At 38.6% G+C, this 19,018-nt stretch overlaps 1 protein-coding gene across 1 annotated transcript in view; it reads left to right on the forward strand.

Annotated features, from left to right (window-relative positions):
• Positions 1 to 108: 108 nt before the first annotated feature.
• The window catches only part of LPCAT2 (lysophosphatidylcholine acyltransferase 2), a 67,967-nt gene continuing 49,057 nt past the window's right edge, over positions 109 to 19,018 (forward strand). Inside the window, exons 1-8 of the mRNA XM_017646286.3 lie at positions 109 to 2,711; positions 5,821 to 5,960; positions 8,314 to 8,531; positions 9,783 to 9,895; positions 11,820 to 11,880; positions 12,736 to 12,794; positions 14,226 to 14,260; positions 17,232 to 17,286. Coding sequence (XP_017501775.1) covers positions 2,541 to 2,711; positions 5,821 to 5,960; positions 8,314 to 8,531; positions 9,783 to 9,895; positions 11,820 to 11,880; positions 12,736 to 12,794; positions 14,226 to 14,260; positions 17,232 to 17,286 — 852 coding nt within the window. The 5' untranslated portion in view covers positions 109 to 2,540. The remainder of the gene's footprint in view (positions 2,712 to 5,820; positions 5,961 to 8,313; positions 8,532 to 9,782; positions 9,896 to 11,819; positions 11,881 to 12,735; positions 12,795 to 14,225; positions 14,261 to 17,231; positions 17,287 to 19,018) is intronic.

A 19,018-nucleotide genomic window follows, 5' to 3' on the forward strand; every position in this document is an offset into this window, starting at 1 on the left:
CCCCAGCCAGAAGGGGAAACCTCTAAAGTCTAAATCTCTGCTCCTGCAGGGCACAGGTGGCATTTGTGGAGAAGGTCAAAACTGCCCAAATAAATGGCAGGAGATCCTCAGAATGGGTGAGCCGGAGTCCTTCTGTCCTGGGGAAAGAGCCCTGCAACAGCAGCAAATCTGTTTCTTGAATTGCAGGGTCTCATTCAAGTTTCCCTTCCTCTTTGAGTCTTTCTTCATTGACCATCATGCCAATTCTAATGCTACTGCTGATAACCATGAACCATGACATTCCCCTACATGAATGGAGTGGTTACTATGTGCCAGGCACTTTACATGCATCACTTCATTGAACCTTTGCAACAGCTTAAAGGGAGGAGGCCATAATTAGCCCAATCTTTATTGATGAGGAAGCTGAAGCTCAGAGAAAAGTGATTTGCCTCAGGTACATAGCTATTAGGTAACCACTGAAGTCAAGGCCAAAGACGACCTGAAAGAAGAGCTCTAGCCTTCAGTCCAGAGCCTCCATCAGCAGCATTACCTTCCACTGCCCCAAAGCCACCCGAAATAAACACAGCTGGGGGAGTAATAAGTGTGCTTTCTAAACACAGCTGCTATTAATGAGTACACTCCTTGGCCCTCCTTCCCGCCAGATGGCTGACCCCAACCCCTCCTCTATAGAAAGTCTGGAGCTGCTGCCAAACAGACATGTAAGGCCTGGGATTATTTTAGACGCCCCTTCTCCCCCTGCTAGGCTCCAGGCCTCTCTCTTATGGTGGGGCTGGCAGGGGAGGGGTGAAGGATGGTCAGGGCCCTTGAGGTGATTTTGGTTATCTTTTCTCCTCTTGTGTTCTGCCTAACAGCTCAGTTCCTGGCTAATGACCCACAAGGGTCTGCCAGCTCCCTCTTGATCCCAAAGTTGGGCAAGTTTATATCAATGGCTGTAATACACTAATTTTCTCTGTTACACCAAGAAAATTCAGCTTCTCCATAACATAATAACTAAAAGTTGCCATCTCTTGAGCACTTTTCTATGAACGCTACACATGCCTTATTTAATTGTTACCACAATCCTATGGGGTTGGAATCAATCTTTTCCCATTCCTAAATGAGGATACAAGCTCAGAGAGGTCAGGTGAGTAGCCAAAAGCCACACATCTATCTGGTGGGGTTGGAAGATTCTGATTCTATAACAGGTAGGTTTGAAGGAGCAGCTGTCCCAGGGCCCAAACTCAGATTCTCATCCTGGCCTCCAGCCTGCTGTGAGCAGTTAACCAGTAAGAATAAGTCATTAACCATCTCCATACTCAGATTCTCAGCCACTCAGAGTTTGACCAACTGGTCTGTGGGAAAAAGGGAAGTTCCTATGGCCAGAATCCTCACCTGACCTTAAACTACTTGATGATATAATTGGCCTGCTAGGCTAATACTTTCACACCTATTAGCAATGAGCTATTATTGACTGAGTCAGAATATAAAGAGCTCTACCCAGTGCTCTGGGTGGAGGCAGAGACAGGTGGATTGTGGATCTGCAGACTGCTGGATCCAGATGTGATCCTAGTGCTCGACCTGCCACTGGGAGAATAAAGCCAGATATAAATGCTTTTGCCCCAAGAACATTCCATTGTCATTTATTGGTCTCACAGAAATCATAGTGATCTTGCACAGGGCTGAAACCCTCAGATAAGACAGGATTCAGGGCTTGGGAAAAATCCCTCTTCTCCCTTTCCCCAGCCAGCACCCACACAGGACCAGATAAGTCCTTGAACTTCCTCAGGGTAACGTGGAGACACAGCCCAAGTCATTTCCCTTTTGGGGCCAGGTTCCTCATCTGGTGTGGAGGGAAATACTTTTTTTGTTTGTTTGTTTTTTTGCAGCTCAGTTTTCCTTTGGAGAACTGTCCATGTTTTGAGTAGAACAGATTGGACTCCTCCTGCCAATTTCTACATCAGTCAGGACTCTTTCAGCTGTAATTGACAAACATCCAAGTCAGACTGGTGTAAGCAAAAACAAAACTTACAACAGAAATAAAACACAGTAAACAAAATCCACCCTGGATATATTAACAATGGAACAGGCCAGGGCGGGGGTTGCTGGACTCAGGTTCTGTTATCTGGGTTCTGTTTCTCCCCACTTTACAGAAGGGAGCAACTGAGGCTCATGGAGACAGGGATTTGGCCAACTACACAGAGCCAGTAAACGAGATTGGCAGTACAGGCCCGTCAGGGCCTTAAAGCAAAGAACTCTGCCTTAACTCGCTCATTGGACGTATTGCTCAGAAGGGAAAACGTTCACCTCCAAGTGGACGGAGCTACGGTACCAAAGAGGACGAGCCAGATACCTAAAAGGTGGGGCTAGAGCTCCGGGGATGGAGCCGGCGTCGGAGGGGCGGGGCGCGGTCAGCCGGCGTCTAGGTAACTGGCGCCTGCGCAGAGGCCCCGAAGCGGCGCCGGTGACCGGGACTCCTGGGAGGCTTCTGCACAGCCTCGCCGGCGGAGCTCGCTCTTGCGCCGCATCAGTCCCTTCGGTCCAGCCCGACGCGCGGCTCGGCCATGAACCGATGCGCGGAAGCGGCGGCAGTGGCGGCCACGGTGCCGGGCGCGGGCGTCGGAAACGCCGGGCTGCGGCCGCCCATGGTGCCCCGCCAGGCGTCCTTCTTCCCGCCGCCGGTGCCCAACCCTTTCGTGCAGCAGACGCGGATGGGCGCTGCCAGGCGCATCCAGGTGAGGGCGAGGTCTGCGACAGGGAGAGACCCGGTGAGGGCACAGATCTGAGAGGAAGCCGACCCTGGTGGGGGGCGTGGGCCCGAGCGGAGGCGGATGCCGGCCGGGGGCGTGGATCTGACCGAGGAGGTGGGTCTGACAAACGGGGCGGATCCAGGTGAGTGGCACAGTTCCTGAGACAGGGAGCAGACCCCCTTGAGGGGTGTAAGTCTGACGAGGGAGGCAAATCCAAGAGAGGTGTAGGGTCCGACAGGGGCGGTGGTCTGAGGGCGGCATGGATGTGACAGGGGAGGTGTCTCAGGGGGCCACGAGTCTGGAAACAAAGCTCTGAGGAGGAAAGAGGTGCAGATCTGAGAGGGGAGGGCTTTTGAAGGGGCCGTGAGTCTGCAAGGGGCAGAACGTGCCCTTGGAGGACCGTCTGAGGGTGTATGTGAGAAGGGAAGATGCCAAGACCGTGTGGGTCTGAAAGAAAGGTGCTAAACAGGAGGATGCTGAGCAGGGCACTGGCCAAGGAGGGGGAATGCCCTGCTGAGAGGGGTCAATGAATCTGTGAGGACTTCGGCTTGAGTTTGTGAGAGTGCAGTAGGTGGCCGCTCTACCACAGGAGACCGGGTCTGGGCAAGTTTTGTTTGTTTGTTTGTTTTGCTTTAGGGTAGGAGAGAGATGGTCTGGGATGGGTTGGGTGAGAGAAGAAGGCGGAGAGCCCAGGCACCTGGACTTGGAACGAGTAAGGCCGGATGATCTACTGAGCAGGGGTATCAAGGGCAGGAAACCAGAATCAAGGAAAAGGGATAATGTGGATCAGTTTACGGTGTTCAAGAGTTTTTGGTCCTGAATCAAACAGCCCTCACCCGAATATTTCCTACCAGATTCAAGGATGAGAAGTAGCCCAAACTTTTTTCCACTGTTAAAAATTGGCTATATACCAAAAGGAGGTTTCCTTTCCTTTTTCTTGTAAAGTGCTCCTTTTACCATTAGCAGTTACACTGACTCTTTGGACTTCCTCTTTGGTGGAGTTAGTGATCAAAGAACAAGATAAACTGTGCAAGCCATGTTTGTCCTGTGTGTTCTGCACGGGAGAAAAAAAATGGTTTTGATGTTCTCCTGCCCACCTCACACATTTCTTTCCTTTGGATCAGAAATACTGTGATTTTTGCATAGCCTTCTTGTATCCACTGAGACCATTGTCCTCTACTATGAAAGGTGCCAGACTAAGCCTCATGGCTGGTGGTTAAAGTAGTGGCAGATGGGTGTAGAGAAGGGTGTGAGAGATGACGAGGAAGATAATGCAGTAGTACCTCTTCATAAAGAAATAAAATGTTTAAAAATTGAATCTGCCTTTAAATGGGCAGATGTTCCCTTTGTATCTTAAAACTTCTGAAACATTTCTAAACACATTGACTGTCATTGAAGGTTCATTTTTTTGTCTGATTTAATCAAATCGGCCATACTTAAATGAAAATATGTCCCTTCATTTGGCTTCATATTTTGGAGGGAGGATCAAGTGGCATATTTGTAACTATTTATATTGCACCCAGAGTAAATCATCAAGGTTTTTTTTTTTTTATAGCATGGCCCGTTACTGCTTAAAGAACATGTCCAAATAACTCTACAAGAGCTCTTAATGGAATGATCACTATTCTTAGAAGATCTGTTCAGGCCCTCCCATTTAATAGTTGTATGCTTTTATCCAAATCACTTAACCTCTCTGAACTTCATTTCCATCATCTGTCAAGTTGAAATTTATAATACTCAAAGGAGGGTTAAAATTAAGTGAGATAATGTGTGAAAGAATTTGGCATTGTTTGCTGATCTTAATATTGATAGTTATGTTATGCTATTTGTTGTCTACAAATTGTATACTGTACCTAAACTTGCTTCTTGGATTGATTGGAATTAAATACAGTCTGGGTATTGGTTTTTGGTTTTTTTTTTAATTAAAAAGCCATATAGACCAGAGATACCAAAGATGTTTCAACAGCTTGAAACATCTGGGCAAAGGGAAGAGTTAAATAGACAAGACTGAAAAACAATGTTGTCTGTATGATCCAGTTTAAAAGATAGATACACTTTCATTTAAGCATGACTTAATGTGATTAATCCAGGCTAAATCTTGAATGATGACCAATGTCTTGCTGAAAGGCTCTTGTCCTGTTTGCTTCTCATTATAGGGCTCAGCTTTGCCCTTCCCCTTCTCTTTTTGACTATTTAAGGTCTGTTACTTAGTGGCATAGAAAAAGGTAGCCTAGCTTTCATTTCCTCAATAGAATATGGAATTGAAATGAGTGTTTGGTAGCAATTGTGGGATCATTTACCATACCAAATTTATTTGTTCCATATCTACTATGTGCTAGGCACAATGTTAGTCTCTGGAGATAAAGCAAACCATTTAATAACTGTGATCTTAAGCAATTTAGCTTAACTCTCTTTGTGCCCTTTTCTTTCTTGTGAGTCAAACAATTTCACATTGTAAGAATCAAATGAGTTACTACATGCCAAGTGCTTAGAGTGCCTGGTACATAGTAAGCATTTGGTATTATTTGCTATTCTTATTTATTTAGTTTTCATTCTTCTTATGGATTTTTTATTTTCACTTTTTCCTTCTCCATCTTCTTATTGTTAGTTATAAAGGCCTGGAGGGTGTATGAAATAATGCAATTACTTCTTCATACTCTATGCCCTTATTAACACCCTTCCTTCCTCTTACAGCTCTTAAAAAGCTATTTCCCCCTCTTGCCTTGCTAACTTCTGCTTGTCTTTTCAAGACTATTCACCCTCAACGCCTCCAGGAAGCCTTTCCTACCTTTTCTGTTCCTACACTCCCCGCCGCACCCCCACCCCACATCATCCATTCTCTTACCTTGATACGCAGATTAAATTGTACCTGGTTTCTTCACTGTTCTTTTGCTACATAGTGGGCTTTGTGAGACCAGATATCATGTTTTATTTTTCTTTGTGCCTAGATCCACATCTGGTGCAGGAAAATGCCCAATTCCTCCTTGAGGGAATGTGCGAATAACATAAAACTTTCCTCTTACATGTGTCTGTTTGATAGCTACAGTGCTAAAATAATGTCCATTCATCTACTTTTGTCAACTTTGACTTTCAGAATTACTTTCTTGGAATCATACTGCTTCCAATTCGTACCTTACTGCTTGCATTAATTTTACTGCTGGCATGGCCATTTGCTGCAATTTCAACAGTGTGCTGTCCTGAAAAGCCGAACCACCCGATAACTGGTTGGAGGAGGTAAGAAATAATTATGTCTAAATGTCAGGTAAATCAAAATAAGGAAGCATTTATCATAGTTTAGTCAGTGATACAAAGTTTTACCTAACTGCTACCTACTCCTTTTAATAATTTAGTTGTATCAGACAAAACTATTCAGAATTTATCGCATGGGTTATTGCCAAAAAGCAATAGATCCCTGTTTCTGAAAAACCCAGTCAATATATCTGGAACCTTTTTAGCTGAAAAATACCTGGCTTTCTTTTGCTTTTCTTCAGTTTTCACACTTGCAGTTTTCACAATACATACTCTTGGGAGTAGTATTATTAAGTGGGTCGATTATAGTATATTAATTCATTACTTTAGTGATTATTAATGACCATTTAATTCCTAATCGGTATATCCTAGCTTTTAAAAATATTAGCATGGGGGCAGAATGGAACTGCTTCTCAGACATTCACCTGGTTAGCACAGGTATTAGAAAATAGACTGATTATGAATGAATGAACAAAGTTACCGGTAAAAGGTTGTTCCTGTTAGGCAGAACTACCTTGTTGTCATGTGTATGACCTGAAAGTGAAGGCTTTTAAGGTAGGCTCCTTGGGTTCATAAAAATACACAGATGGGTTTTAGAGCACTGTTGAATTCTGTGAAACTGGACCCTTAAAATTGTATATTTTTTAATGTATGCAATCATCTATCCTTTTTTACTCAAATCTCAAATAAGAATAAAACTTTGGGAACCCCTGTTCTAGAATCTTGTTAAGAAACATGCAGTTTGCTCTTCAATTTATGTTCTAGTGATCACATGTCAATGTTAAACACAAGGCTGGTTTGCTGTAGAACGGAATCCAAGGCTGGCAGTGCCTCCAGAGAACTCATTCATGGCCCTGCAGTCCTTGCAAATAACATTCCTTTGCTTTATAACTCAAGATTGCTTGTCATAAAAACTTTGAAATCGTTTTCTTAACTCACCAATTTCTTTCGGTTATCTTTGGTTTCTATCATCAATGGCTTATGAAAACCTAGGATGATGAAAGTCAGAGAGCATATATAATAAATTTAGAAAAGAAAGTTCTGCTTTTGTCAGTGAGACAAGTGTATCTAACTGCTCTCAGTTAACATTGAAGCTATTATGCAGCACAAACTTTTAGCCATTTTAAAACATGTAAATAGAAGTGTTTAATGACTCTGAATATGGCATATCTGGAATGTAGTTGTCATAATCTATGTCACTCTAAATTAAAAATAGGAGGCATGGAAATTCAGTGAAGGGTTTAGCTTTTTTTCCTTGCATAAATAGACATCTCAACTCTAAACTAAAGGGGAAGAAGGGAAGATACAGCCATTTCCCTGTGGAAATATACTTTGCCTTTTTGTGATCTCACTTCTCCTTACTGTGAAATATAAGTCAGAGAAACTTCCTCAGTAGTTGCTTAACAGCTCCTCACTCTATTATTACAAGATTGTTGAGAGAATTAGCTAGGAAGCCCATTTTTTTCAAAGCTCTCATTAGCTGTCCTGTGGGAAACACACTTATTTTATTATTCATGAGAATCTCTATCCTTGTTCACATACCATGGTGTCTATCCTGTGTTTGCATTTCTAGGGGTATGTTTTTTGTTTTCATCCTTCATTGAGCTTATCAGGGCCAGAGACTGGATCTTTCTTATCATGTGTGTCCAGCACAATTCCTGGCACAGTTTGATTAATTAAATAATCTTTAATGACAGATTCTTTTTAAAAAGTAAACAATTTGATTTCTGGAATTAAGTGTATCTCTGTTCCAAGGAAATGAGGTGGTGAATTTACTACTTAAGATTCTTGGTGATGTCTAAGCTATAATGATACAGGTAACAAGCCTTACTTTAAAAAACTTATTCCTATTATAACTCTGAGGACAGTTTCAGCATGAGAGTTCTAAAAGCATTTTGGGAGATAATATCTTTGTTACACAAATGTAGATTCCCAAGGAGACTCCTTGGTAGAAAAGTACCAAATTGGATTTCTCAGAAGAGATGCGTGTTGAAAATTCACTCTTATCATTTTAAATTCACAGAATAATGGGGCCACTTATTAACCATATGTCTTTGGGAAAATGTACTTTTCTGTGCCTCAGTTTTCTCATCTATGTGAAATGGGGATAACAATAAATAATATCTACTTCATGAAATGGGCTGAGGATTAAAAAATCAAAATACCTAAAGTATTTAGAATAGTGCCTTGCAGAAAGAGCTCCACATAAGTGTTGTCTATTCCTCTTGGCTCCTGTTTTTAAGTGACATGTTCTGACACTTTATGTTGTAGAGTAAAGCCCTGCTGTTAGATATGATTGGCAAATCTAATTACATCTTGTTTATGTTTATTTCCAAAGGAAAATTACTCACCCAGTTTTGAAGTTTCTGGGTCAGGCCATATTCTTTTCAATGGGATTTATAGTTACTGTGAAAGGAAAGATCGCAAGTCCTGTGGAAGCACCAATTTTTGTTGTTGCCCCTCATTCAACATTCTTTGATGGAATTGCCTGTGTCATTGCTGGGTTACCATCTATGGTATCTCGATATGAGAACGTGCAGGTCCCTCTGATTGGCAGTAAGTACTTGTAAAATAACATAATAAAATATTTTCATGCTCATGCTTTAAAAAAATTATATATAGTGTATTGGTAGACTTCAAAACAAGTTTAAGTAATAGAACACTTCAGATTTTCTTTCTATATATTTAAAGAATGAATTTATGAAAGAAGAGTAGATACTTCCCTATCTGTACCCTTATAATTTTATATAAATCTTATTTTGATTGCTGTCCCATCACCTCCTTCTGTACTTATACACAGAAAAACCAGCCTTCAAACACCCAAAATGCTTGATTTGTTTTGAGAGAGTTTAACCAAAGTATTTGGTTGGTATATCATGAATTTCTCAACAGGGTATTAGGCTGATAAATGTGCCACGTCTTCCCCTAACTCTGTTTTCTACATCATTGCCCCCAAATCTCTGTGAGGGGCCCATGTGTAACTTTGAAAGTTATGATGTGGAACAATAAATGCTTCCTGCCATAAAAAATAATGAAGCAAGTGAAATGTCTGTTCCACCAGATGCCTTGGTCTCTCCCTAAGGTCTTGGTCTCCAAGAAACTGCTCCCAGTTGTCCCAAGGTTATTTCGAGCATCAAATGATGAGAGAGTGGTGTAAAAGTTGCCTGATATAGTCCTACTACTCTGGAGAAATAATAGTTCTAAAAGCTTTGTCATTCAGCTAAGACTTTTTTTCAGTGTAACCACCTTGCTTTGTGTAATATGGCATTTCCCTGAAAAGTAGTTTAGCAATCGATTTTTGGTAAATTGAAGTTTATTTTGCACATGCTAGGAAGCTACCTACTTAGAAGACTATTGTGCGGAAAATGTCAGTAAAATGAGAAATAACTGCCCCCAGTCATGTGTGCTATGAATTTACATAATCAGTTTTCAGAATATTCCTAAAATAAAGCAAGATAATCTTACAGTATATTCCAAAGGCTTAATGCCAATTGAAGAGAAAGAGAAAATAGCATTTGGGAGTTTTGCTTTTAGGGAGAAAGTTATACTTGCTTCTATTCATATTCTTGTTGCTAGATTCTCTTAAATCAATGGGATAGTTTGAGGTATAAATATCCACCTTATCTTTTGAAACTGGGAACTACATTCTGATAAATTTTGAATTAGAGGTATTTTTTTTAAGATGTTCTCTTTGATTTGTTATATTCTAATTACCCATAAATTTTGTTTTATGACTTATCTAGTATCATTGTCATGGCAGTTTTAGCCAAAAAATGACTTGGTTATGACTTTTCATTTGTTTTAAAGGAATATTACGAGCTGTGCAACCAGTGCTTGTGTCCCGTGTAGATCCGGATTCTCGAAAAAACACAATAAATGAAATAATAAGGCGAGCAACATCAGGAGGGGAATGGCCCCAGGTAAACACAGTAGATGTTCATTTAAGTATATCCTGCATTTATTTATTGTACATTTGCAAATATATATGCCTTTGGATCCACAGATAGCAATATCTGGAGACATCTTTGCTAGATGTCTTTAGCCTAATAGAAGCAGAAGAAATGAATTAACGAAGTCCTCATAACTAAGAAGTTAAGAATTCTCTTCTCCATGAGAATTGCTCTTCCCCATGAGACAGTCCATGGAATTAAATGTATCATTCTTTTTCTTTCTTCAAACTCTTTGAACCAGTTTTTACTCTGTGTCATTAAAAGTAGTTCTCTGCCTCTGAATGTGTTTACTATTTTAAAGACAAGATGCTAAAGCTCAGTTATACTCCACAATATAATGGGTTTACAGAAAAGGTGATAAAGATTTTTAATCATCTCTGAAGTATATTTAGACCGTGCTTTGCAGTTCATGGCGCATCAGAATCACCTGTAGAACTTTTCCAAACTTTCCCACCTCACCTGCCCCTTCCCCTGGAATGTCTTTTGAAGGGAAGGGAAGGGCAGCTCTTATGGGCTTAAGAAAGCCTACTGGGCGATTCTGAAAAGTACCCCTCTACCTTGGCCCAGGTGAAAACAAATGAGTCTAACGGAGCTAATGGCCCTGCAGTAATCTGGCCAGCCACCGTGATGTGTACTACCAAGAGGCCTATGACCAGGAGGTTTTAAAAACCAACACATATGAGGAATGATTTAAAAAGTGTCTGGGAGGAAATGGTATTTGGAATAAGGTTTTGATTTTTCTCTTTGGATTCAAGAACTATATCTAGTTCTGGTAGGTGAAAGTTAACAAGTACATAGGTTTCAGCTCATTTGCTCATCTTAAGGAACTTTCTTCCCAGAGGTAGAATGGTCTGATTTGTAGTCCTTCTCTGGAATTTTCAGGTATTGTGGCTAAGCAACCAACCACTCAGGTGGGATATTGTAGAAAAAATTCTAGCATTAGAAATGCTAAATGACTTTTCTTGCCCTTCCAGCTCAGATTTTATGATTTACTGTATATCCATGCATTGTTAATAGTATAGCCACAGAATTTCCACTGAATGGATCGTATTTGATATTGTACGTGATTGTGATAGGAAACCCATGTTTTAAGTTAGAGGATGGAGTTGTATCTATTCATAATTTTTATTTTACAAATAACCTATTATTATGGCAATTTACCTAACATTTTCCCTCTCTACTATAAAATGTATGTACTAACTAAATACAGATACTAACTGCTGTGAGTACAGGAATTTATTTTATGTACATAACAATCTATTCATTGCTAAATCTAGAACTTCAGAAAATCAACCTGCTATTCTATTCAGCTTATGGGGAAATAGTCTGTGCTGCATGTCTTTCACACTAAAAACAAGGTAATATGTTAAAAGCTATAAATAATTCCTCAAAAAAGGGCAATAAATTGTATTCCATATGTCAATTAATTCAAGTAGACTTGAAGCATATTGTAAGCATTTCCTCCTTTTGCCTCTTTACAGCCCTAAACCACATGTTGTAGGAATAAGTATCATTTAATGGGAAAACTGAAACAGAAGTAGGAATTGATTTTGTTAAGGATGGATAGCAGTAGAAGAAAGAACTTTGGCTATGACTTACGGTCTACACCTTTTAAAAGTTTATTCAGGTCATGAGCATCATCATTTAGAAGTATTTCTAAGTATATTCTCTATTCAAAGCTTTAATCCATTTTTACATTCTTTTAATGGTCAGACTACACTTCTTTTAGAGGAAAACGAATCTGATTCTCGCTTTGATTAGAATCAAGCATTAGACTTTTATTTCATTTTTGTTTTATAAGAATTGGCAGCTATTTGTGAAGTCATAAGAAAGCGGCTAAAAAAGTAATCTATTAATTAGACTGAAATATTAAATCTATTCCTTTTCTTCCAAGATACTAGTTTTTCCAGAAGGTACTTGTACTAATCGTTCCTGTTTGATTACTTTTAAACCAGGTGAGATAAATTAAATTATGTATTTGACAAAGTAGTATGGGAGATTTCTCAAATGATTTGATAGTAATATATAAAATACCTTGCTAGTTTGCTTTGAACATCTCTAATTTTCCAATAAAAAGTTTTTAACATTGTGAATTTACTTTCTCTTTTAGTATCATAACCCCTTCTTCCCTGGAGTGTACTTAGATATATGTGTTGGGGTGGGGAGGATGCACATGAGAATTTGAGCAAAAACCACTGGCAGATTTTTCTTTGCCTCCAAGGACTCCCTCACAGACTCCTGGGGTCCTGTGTCATCAAGTAGAAAATCTGTTTCAGTTATTATAATACCTTCTAAGGTTCACTCCTTTTTTAAATATGATGAAATCATGAACCTCAGAGTAATGAATAATTTCATATATAACTTCATAGTGACTAGTAATACTTCAAAATGTGTTCGTATTGACTGCTAGAAGGCTCAGAGCCAAAGTCAGAGCTCACTTCTAGCATGTATGACAGTTCCTGCTTTAGGCATTTGGTTTCATCTAGAGTTTCTTATTTTCTCTTTGTCCTGATTTTGTCATTACTTTTTTTTATCATGTTGAAAATAAATATTTGGGAAATGAAAACAGTTGAGATGTAAATAATGAAATATTATAAGTAACTTAGGCACATCTAATATTTTGCTTGCATAATTCTGAATTTTAAACATGTTTCATTTTGGTAAACACTAAGGATTTACTGACATTGAGCAAACAGTTTATGTGTACTCTTAAAACAGTCTTTGTGTACCATTTAGTGTTCATTTTTTTCTTTATTGTAAAGCTTGTCTTCATATAATGAATATGTTGTAAAATTTCAATGTGGTTATAGGTGCCTTCATTCCAGGAGTTCCAGTGCAGCCAGTCCTCCTCAGATACCCAAACAAGCTGGTAAGCATAGTGCTTTATTATGGGAAGAATTTGGAAGATTCCAAACAGCACTTTTGGAGTGGGCCACTTTTGAAATCTGAAAAAGGCATGAATATATAAATGGTGGGAGCAGATGGGTAGACTCATTTTCCTCACCACATTTAATTTTGAAAGTTTGCAAGATAGGCACATGTTTGTTGATACCAATATTTTATACTGTTTTTACTGATACTAAGCTACAGGAAGACATCTCCTAAGCTTCTGCTCACTGCAGGATGCAGGGTCTCATTAGACTGGACATTAGAAAACTTGTATAAATTTGTGATGTTCATTAAGCCTAGAAGGAAACTTTTCCTGATTCAGTGGTCATTATTGATGGAGAATGATTGAAGTAGCAGTATAGGCTTGGTGTTTAATTACTGGCTCAGTACTTAACTGCCTGTGGACTTTTGGCAAGTAGCTTAAATAAGAAAATATCTGAAAAGAACCTCTCATCCTATGAAAAGTCCACAGTTGGCTCAGGGAATAGTCTCTTCTGCTCCAGCTAATAGGTACATTGTCTTCTAGATTTTGATTATGCCACCATTTTCTTAAAGGAATGGGTTTTTTTTGAGGATATTTTGGTTCTGAGAGGAAGTTGCTTTTCTAGAGAACTTACATAAAAAGGTAGGAGGTAATTAATAACTATCTTGATCAATTCAGCTTTCTATTCGGTGGCTGGTTTCTCAACACTGGAAAAATATAATTAAATTCTATCAAAGTTTTATGCATTACATTTCTGCCTATGGGTTCACATTTGTCATTAATTCAAATTGTTTCACTATGCATTACTTTAGTCTTTTTCCCCAAATAACCCTTTTATTTATTTATTTGTTTGTTTATTTATTTATTTATTTTTGAGAACTGATTAATTATCCAGATATGTTCAGATTAGGAGAAAAATACCTAAACATGCACAGTAATTTCTTAGAAATTCAGAGCACCTTATGTAATGGACAAGTGCCACAGATAAATGAATGAGCAGGCTATGTTCCAATAAAGCTTTATCAAAAGAAAATTCAGAGCAACTTAATTCCATAAAAACATAGGGCATTACATATTTAAAACAGACCTTTGCTGTGTACATATATAATCCGAGAACTGAATTCTCAGATTATATATCTAAGAATCCAAAAGTCCACATTGTATTTGGATTATATAACCAGAAGTCTACAACTAGTAAGTACTGAGCCAATAATTAAGCACCAAACCTATCCCAGACGTATGCTATGTATATACATAAAATCCAAGATGAGTTCCCTATTGTTTAGCAATAATAATATGCTTGTTTTGTTTTTCAACATACTGCTTTTAATCCAGAATGTATGTGACTACCAATATTAAAATAAGATTTTTGTTTTATTTTATATTGTTTCCTCTAAACTCACAGCTTAAATACTTTTGTTATGACAGGATACTGTGACTTGGACTTGGCAAGGATATACATTGTAAGTTGCTTATATCTATTATTAGTTATATACATTTTATTCTAATGAAGAAAAAGATAATTCATTCCTTCTTTAAAAGCCTTATTTTTGTAAAAGTAAAGATTTCTGATCAGATCCTTAAATCTTGTAACTGGTAAGTCTGAAGAGAGTGTGACCATCCTGCCCATCTACCCACAGCATCTCCCATGTGCAGGGTTCAGTTGTCTGTCCTGTTCTAATGGGTCTCAAGTATTTATCTACCATTCTTGACATTTCAGTGACTTAGTTTGCATCGTACTTAACTTTGATTTTGTAGTTTCATTTCCATTGCAGATATAGCATTATCTAGTGTCTCCATCGTTGTTTTACTACATTGGTTTAAGCAGTCCAGAGCACTTTAGTCATCTGGCCTGAAATAGTTGTGATGTGTCTGATTTGAGCTGAGAAAATAGCTAAGCAAGCTTAAAGTTCCAATCTTGGATTTTAAAACCATAGGAATCAGCAGTTTCTATAAACATTTAAGAGAGGATTACAGTTTCACTATTAAGCAAGCTGAAGTGAAATAGGCCTTTAAAAAAAAAAAAACATGTAGAATCTTACTCTCTCTCCAGAAGAGCTTTTGTTTAGTTGCCTATGGATAAGTCTGAGCCTGCTTACGTTTTGGTGACAGCTATATGAGCACCTGGATTTGAGCACTTGCCCAAGGGCTTATCCAGGATTGCCTTTTGATACTGTTACATAGAGTTCAGATAACATTGTGATAGAAAGGTGACAGCCACTTGGAAATATTTAAAAGGAAATCTTCATTTGCCCTCAAGAGCATCTGTGGGCTCCTTAGATGCCTTTCAAACAATCCAAACAACTGCGGAAACTCAGTTGTTGTTTTTTATACTGCATACTTACTTTCTCCACTTTGTGTGTATGAACTGCTTTGAAATAATAAATTTAAATCAGAATAGGTCACTGATGGACCAATTACATGTGTTTAGGTTTCAGTAGCATCTAAGACACTAATGTTCCTGTTATGCTTCAGTCTTAGGTAAAGTTAAAAAAAAATGATATCAAAAATAAAGAACATAAATTGTAAGGGATATCCAGGCATTATATTATCTTTAACTGTTCAGGAAATCAATTTATTCATTTGGCTAGAATACATGTCTCATGTCACTACTGATTTTGAATTTCTGGTTTTCAGCTTTTATGAAAGGGGAAGTCAGGAAAAACATTAGTATGAGAGCATTTTAGAAAAAGAAATGCCTAAAAATAGGGTGGGTAGTGTATTTATATTTCCTGAGGTGTGTCCTCCTTGGGGCCTTCCCAAGTTAAGTTCCGTACAGAGACAGGGATGTTGGGCTCACTATGCAGTCAGCAGGCTCTCCCTAATAGGCAGAGCAGGTTTGCAGCAGTCCAGGTAGATGTGGAGGTCAAATAGGAGAAGGCTTTTCTGGAAGGAGGATCAGGGATAGAAAAAAGAGTGGTTTCGTTAACCTAGCTTTCTAACCTGGGAAGTATGTAATAAAGGGAAAAAGAAAATAGGAGAGAGAATTCAGAAAAGAAAGAGAGGGAAGAAAATATTTTTGGAGTTAAAGCTTTCTTAGGACTTATAAACAAACTCAAATTGTTCAAAAGGCACAACTTTCTTTTGTCCAAATGCCATGCATCACTTACCTATGGTAACTCTCATTTCCACCTTTATCTTCTGATCTACTTCGTGGTATGTTTAGTACTGCGTGTGTTACATCTAAATCAGTTTTCTCAATTGCTCCTGCTCCAAATGCTGCTGTAGACACACACTCAAAAGAGATCCTGCACCGAAGCAGACATCCTAGGGGAGAGGAGTAATAAGCGTGGAGAAAGGGCAGCTATGGATAGGCTTCTGTGTCAGTCTACGAAGTGTTGTTTGGTTTGTGTGTAGTGTGGACGACACAGGTTTAATGAGATAATATGTGTGATTGCATTTTTTTAACAGCATTTGGAATTTTCAGGACAGAAGTATCCAAATCACTGAATTCCAAAACCTTATTTAAATAATGAAAGAACAGTTTACTTTATGGTAGATGATATGGATTAACTCTGTTGGCTTGGGGTTGATATTAAAAGATTTTTTTTCCCTTTCAGATGAAAGATTTGAGAACCAATACTTGTATATTAGCAATTGATAATTAATTATGGAATTGTAAATTTGTTTCCTTAAATTCCCTGTCTTAAGCAAGTTCTTCCAAGTAATTTTTATAGTTACATCATATTTTAATTTCTTAATAGTAAAAAACAGTTTGGTTAGTTGTTTTCTTAAACATGGAGACTAATCTTTGCCAGATTTCTGGCTCATCTATCTAGATGAGGCTCAATAAGATCCTATAGAAATCCCACCCAGAGAGCCTACATATGTACCAGAAAGCTGCAAGTAGGGACAACTATTTCAAAAATTACCTTTGAAAAGATTGGTTGTAACCACTTTAAAGAAAGCCTTTGTCTAGCTTTACAATGAAATTTGAAACTTTTTAGAAAATTTCCCCATAACTGAAACATTTAGTAGTAACTGAGACAATTATGATAAAGTTTCTGCTTTTACGGAAAGACCCATTGATTTTTTTTTTACATATCAGAAAAGAGTTGAAAATATAATGTATTACTCAGGGGTTTTCCTAGGAATACATTTATGTGTGTTAATATGTGGCCTTGTATAATTTCTAGGGACTTAGGCCCATGAGTCTGAGTTTTCAAGAAAACTTCAAACGTGGGCTTTAGTCTACTGAACTGTGGCTCTGACTTATAAACACGTATTTGATGTTACATTTGGTGATTTGATTTTTGAACATCAAGAATAATTGTCTATGCTCAAAGAGTATTTTAGCTGCAGTGCGGCATTTATACATGCAAACTGTATATGAAGCGTGATGTGGGGAAGTGTGTGTAAAGAAAAGATTGTTCAGTAACATTCCATGACACTAGAATCACTCAGTAAAGGTGGCCTTCTCTTTTTTCATTTCAGCATTCAGCTTTGTGTGCTTACTTGCTGCCAGCCATTCACAAAGGTGGAAGTCGAAGTAAGTCATTCAAAATGTACCCTTGGAATTGGAGATCTGGCCTTTCCTTTTATTTTGAATTTCTAGTCTAGAGAGACCAGTAAAAGTTGGACATCAGATCACTATCTTCAAAATAAGCCCTGGTCTTCTGCAAATTGTGTATCTAAACCCAGGCTGTCAGCATTAGCCCCTAGAATTATGTCGAGTTCTTCTAGGAATCCAATGCATCCCCATCTTGGATGGCCAGATTTGCATCACCTGTTCCTATCTTTTTATTCCTTTTAATGCTGACCTCTGCCAAGTTGAATGGTATGCCTTCATCTCCTGACAGAAGGAGCCACAAAAGCTGATGGAGCCCCACAACTCCTTTATGTGGGTTGGGTTTGGGCGAGAGGCGCAGAAGTCTGAAGCCCTCACTTTTGGAATCATTTTGCACGTGGACTGCCTGAGATTATATCTTGGAGGCAGCTCATATCATCATTCACAGGACACACTTTCTGTTTGAGTTGAAGAGGCATATAGGGAATGGGGAAATGATTAGATCATTCTGAGAATTCTGAACAGATTTTTAAGACTCAAAGTTGGTTCCAGAAGATTCTAGGAATGTTGTAGAATGAACCCCTGATTTCTGAATCTAGTTGGTGTTCATCATACTCTCAGGTAACTTCTGAAGACAGAGGGTCAGAATAGTGGGTCCCCAAGCTCTTGCCTGAGTTTTCCAATTGCATCCATGGATTGCATAACGAAAACCCTAAGTTTGCATGTATAATTCAGCGTGGGTTACACATGCTGAATGGAGGCCAGTGCTCTAAGTGACAGGATTGTGGAATTTAACCCACAAGAATGCTATTTTACTTTGTTGGATAGCTCAGTCATTTAGCTATTTAGAGGTTGTCAGCAATACCAAATGACATAGGGGGACAAAGTATATTTCATAATGAGATTAACTGAAGTGAAATTTTTCTTGAGGCTTTATCTGTCTGCCTGCCTTGAAAATATCTGTTTATTAATGATATGTCACACCTTATCACTTTTAAAAACAGCTCAGTGTTCCTAACTGTGGCCTTTAAAAAACACTAGTTTTTGGAATATACTTAGATATTTCTAGAAAAAAACTAATTTGTGTCCTAGGAAGTTTAGGAAGTGCCAGAGTAAACAAAATGAATCAGATTTCTTTTCTCAGGACTTCTCAGTGCCTTTGAAATTTTGACCACAGAACCTCTTTTGCTCTGGATACCTCCTAGAACCAGTGTGCCATAGGATACATTTTGGGACACACTGTTGGGAAGAAATATTGTATTATTTCTAAGTACTCTGAGCACTGCTTTTCCTTCTTTACTAGCTTCTCAGATTGTCTAGCCCTGTTTTCTTTGAAAAAAAAACAAGAAAAGCCATACTTAAAAGAGCCATGCTGTCTTCTCTGCAAATTTGAAAGATACCGAATAGACACAGCCATATGCTCCACGTACATATGTTTGCTGTCACTTCCTCTAAATTTACCCCTCTTTATCTAAAACAAGATCTAGTGACAGATTGTGGAAACGGACACAGAGCTCTACTTTTTTGTCTAGTATATGTGTCAGCAGTCAAACTGCATTACGACAGAGACAGAGGTATGCAAATTCCTCATTTTTTTGCCCTGACCACTATTACCACATTTCCTTTCCATGTCACAGCTTGCATTGTTTCCTTCTTTCTTTTCAGTTATAGTATTTGCATTCTCCAGCTGGTTCTTAGACCTGTTTGGATAACA

The sequence above is a fragment of the Manis javanica genome, chromosome 17, assembly GCF_040802235.1.
Source record: "Manis javanica isolate MJ-LG chromosome 17, MJ_LKY, whole genome shotgun sequence".
In the NCBI taxonomy this organism is placed as follows: Eukaryota; Metazoa; Chordata; class Mammalia; order Pholidota; family Manidae; genus Manis; species Manis javanica.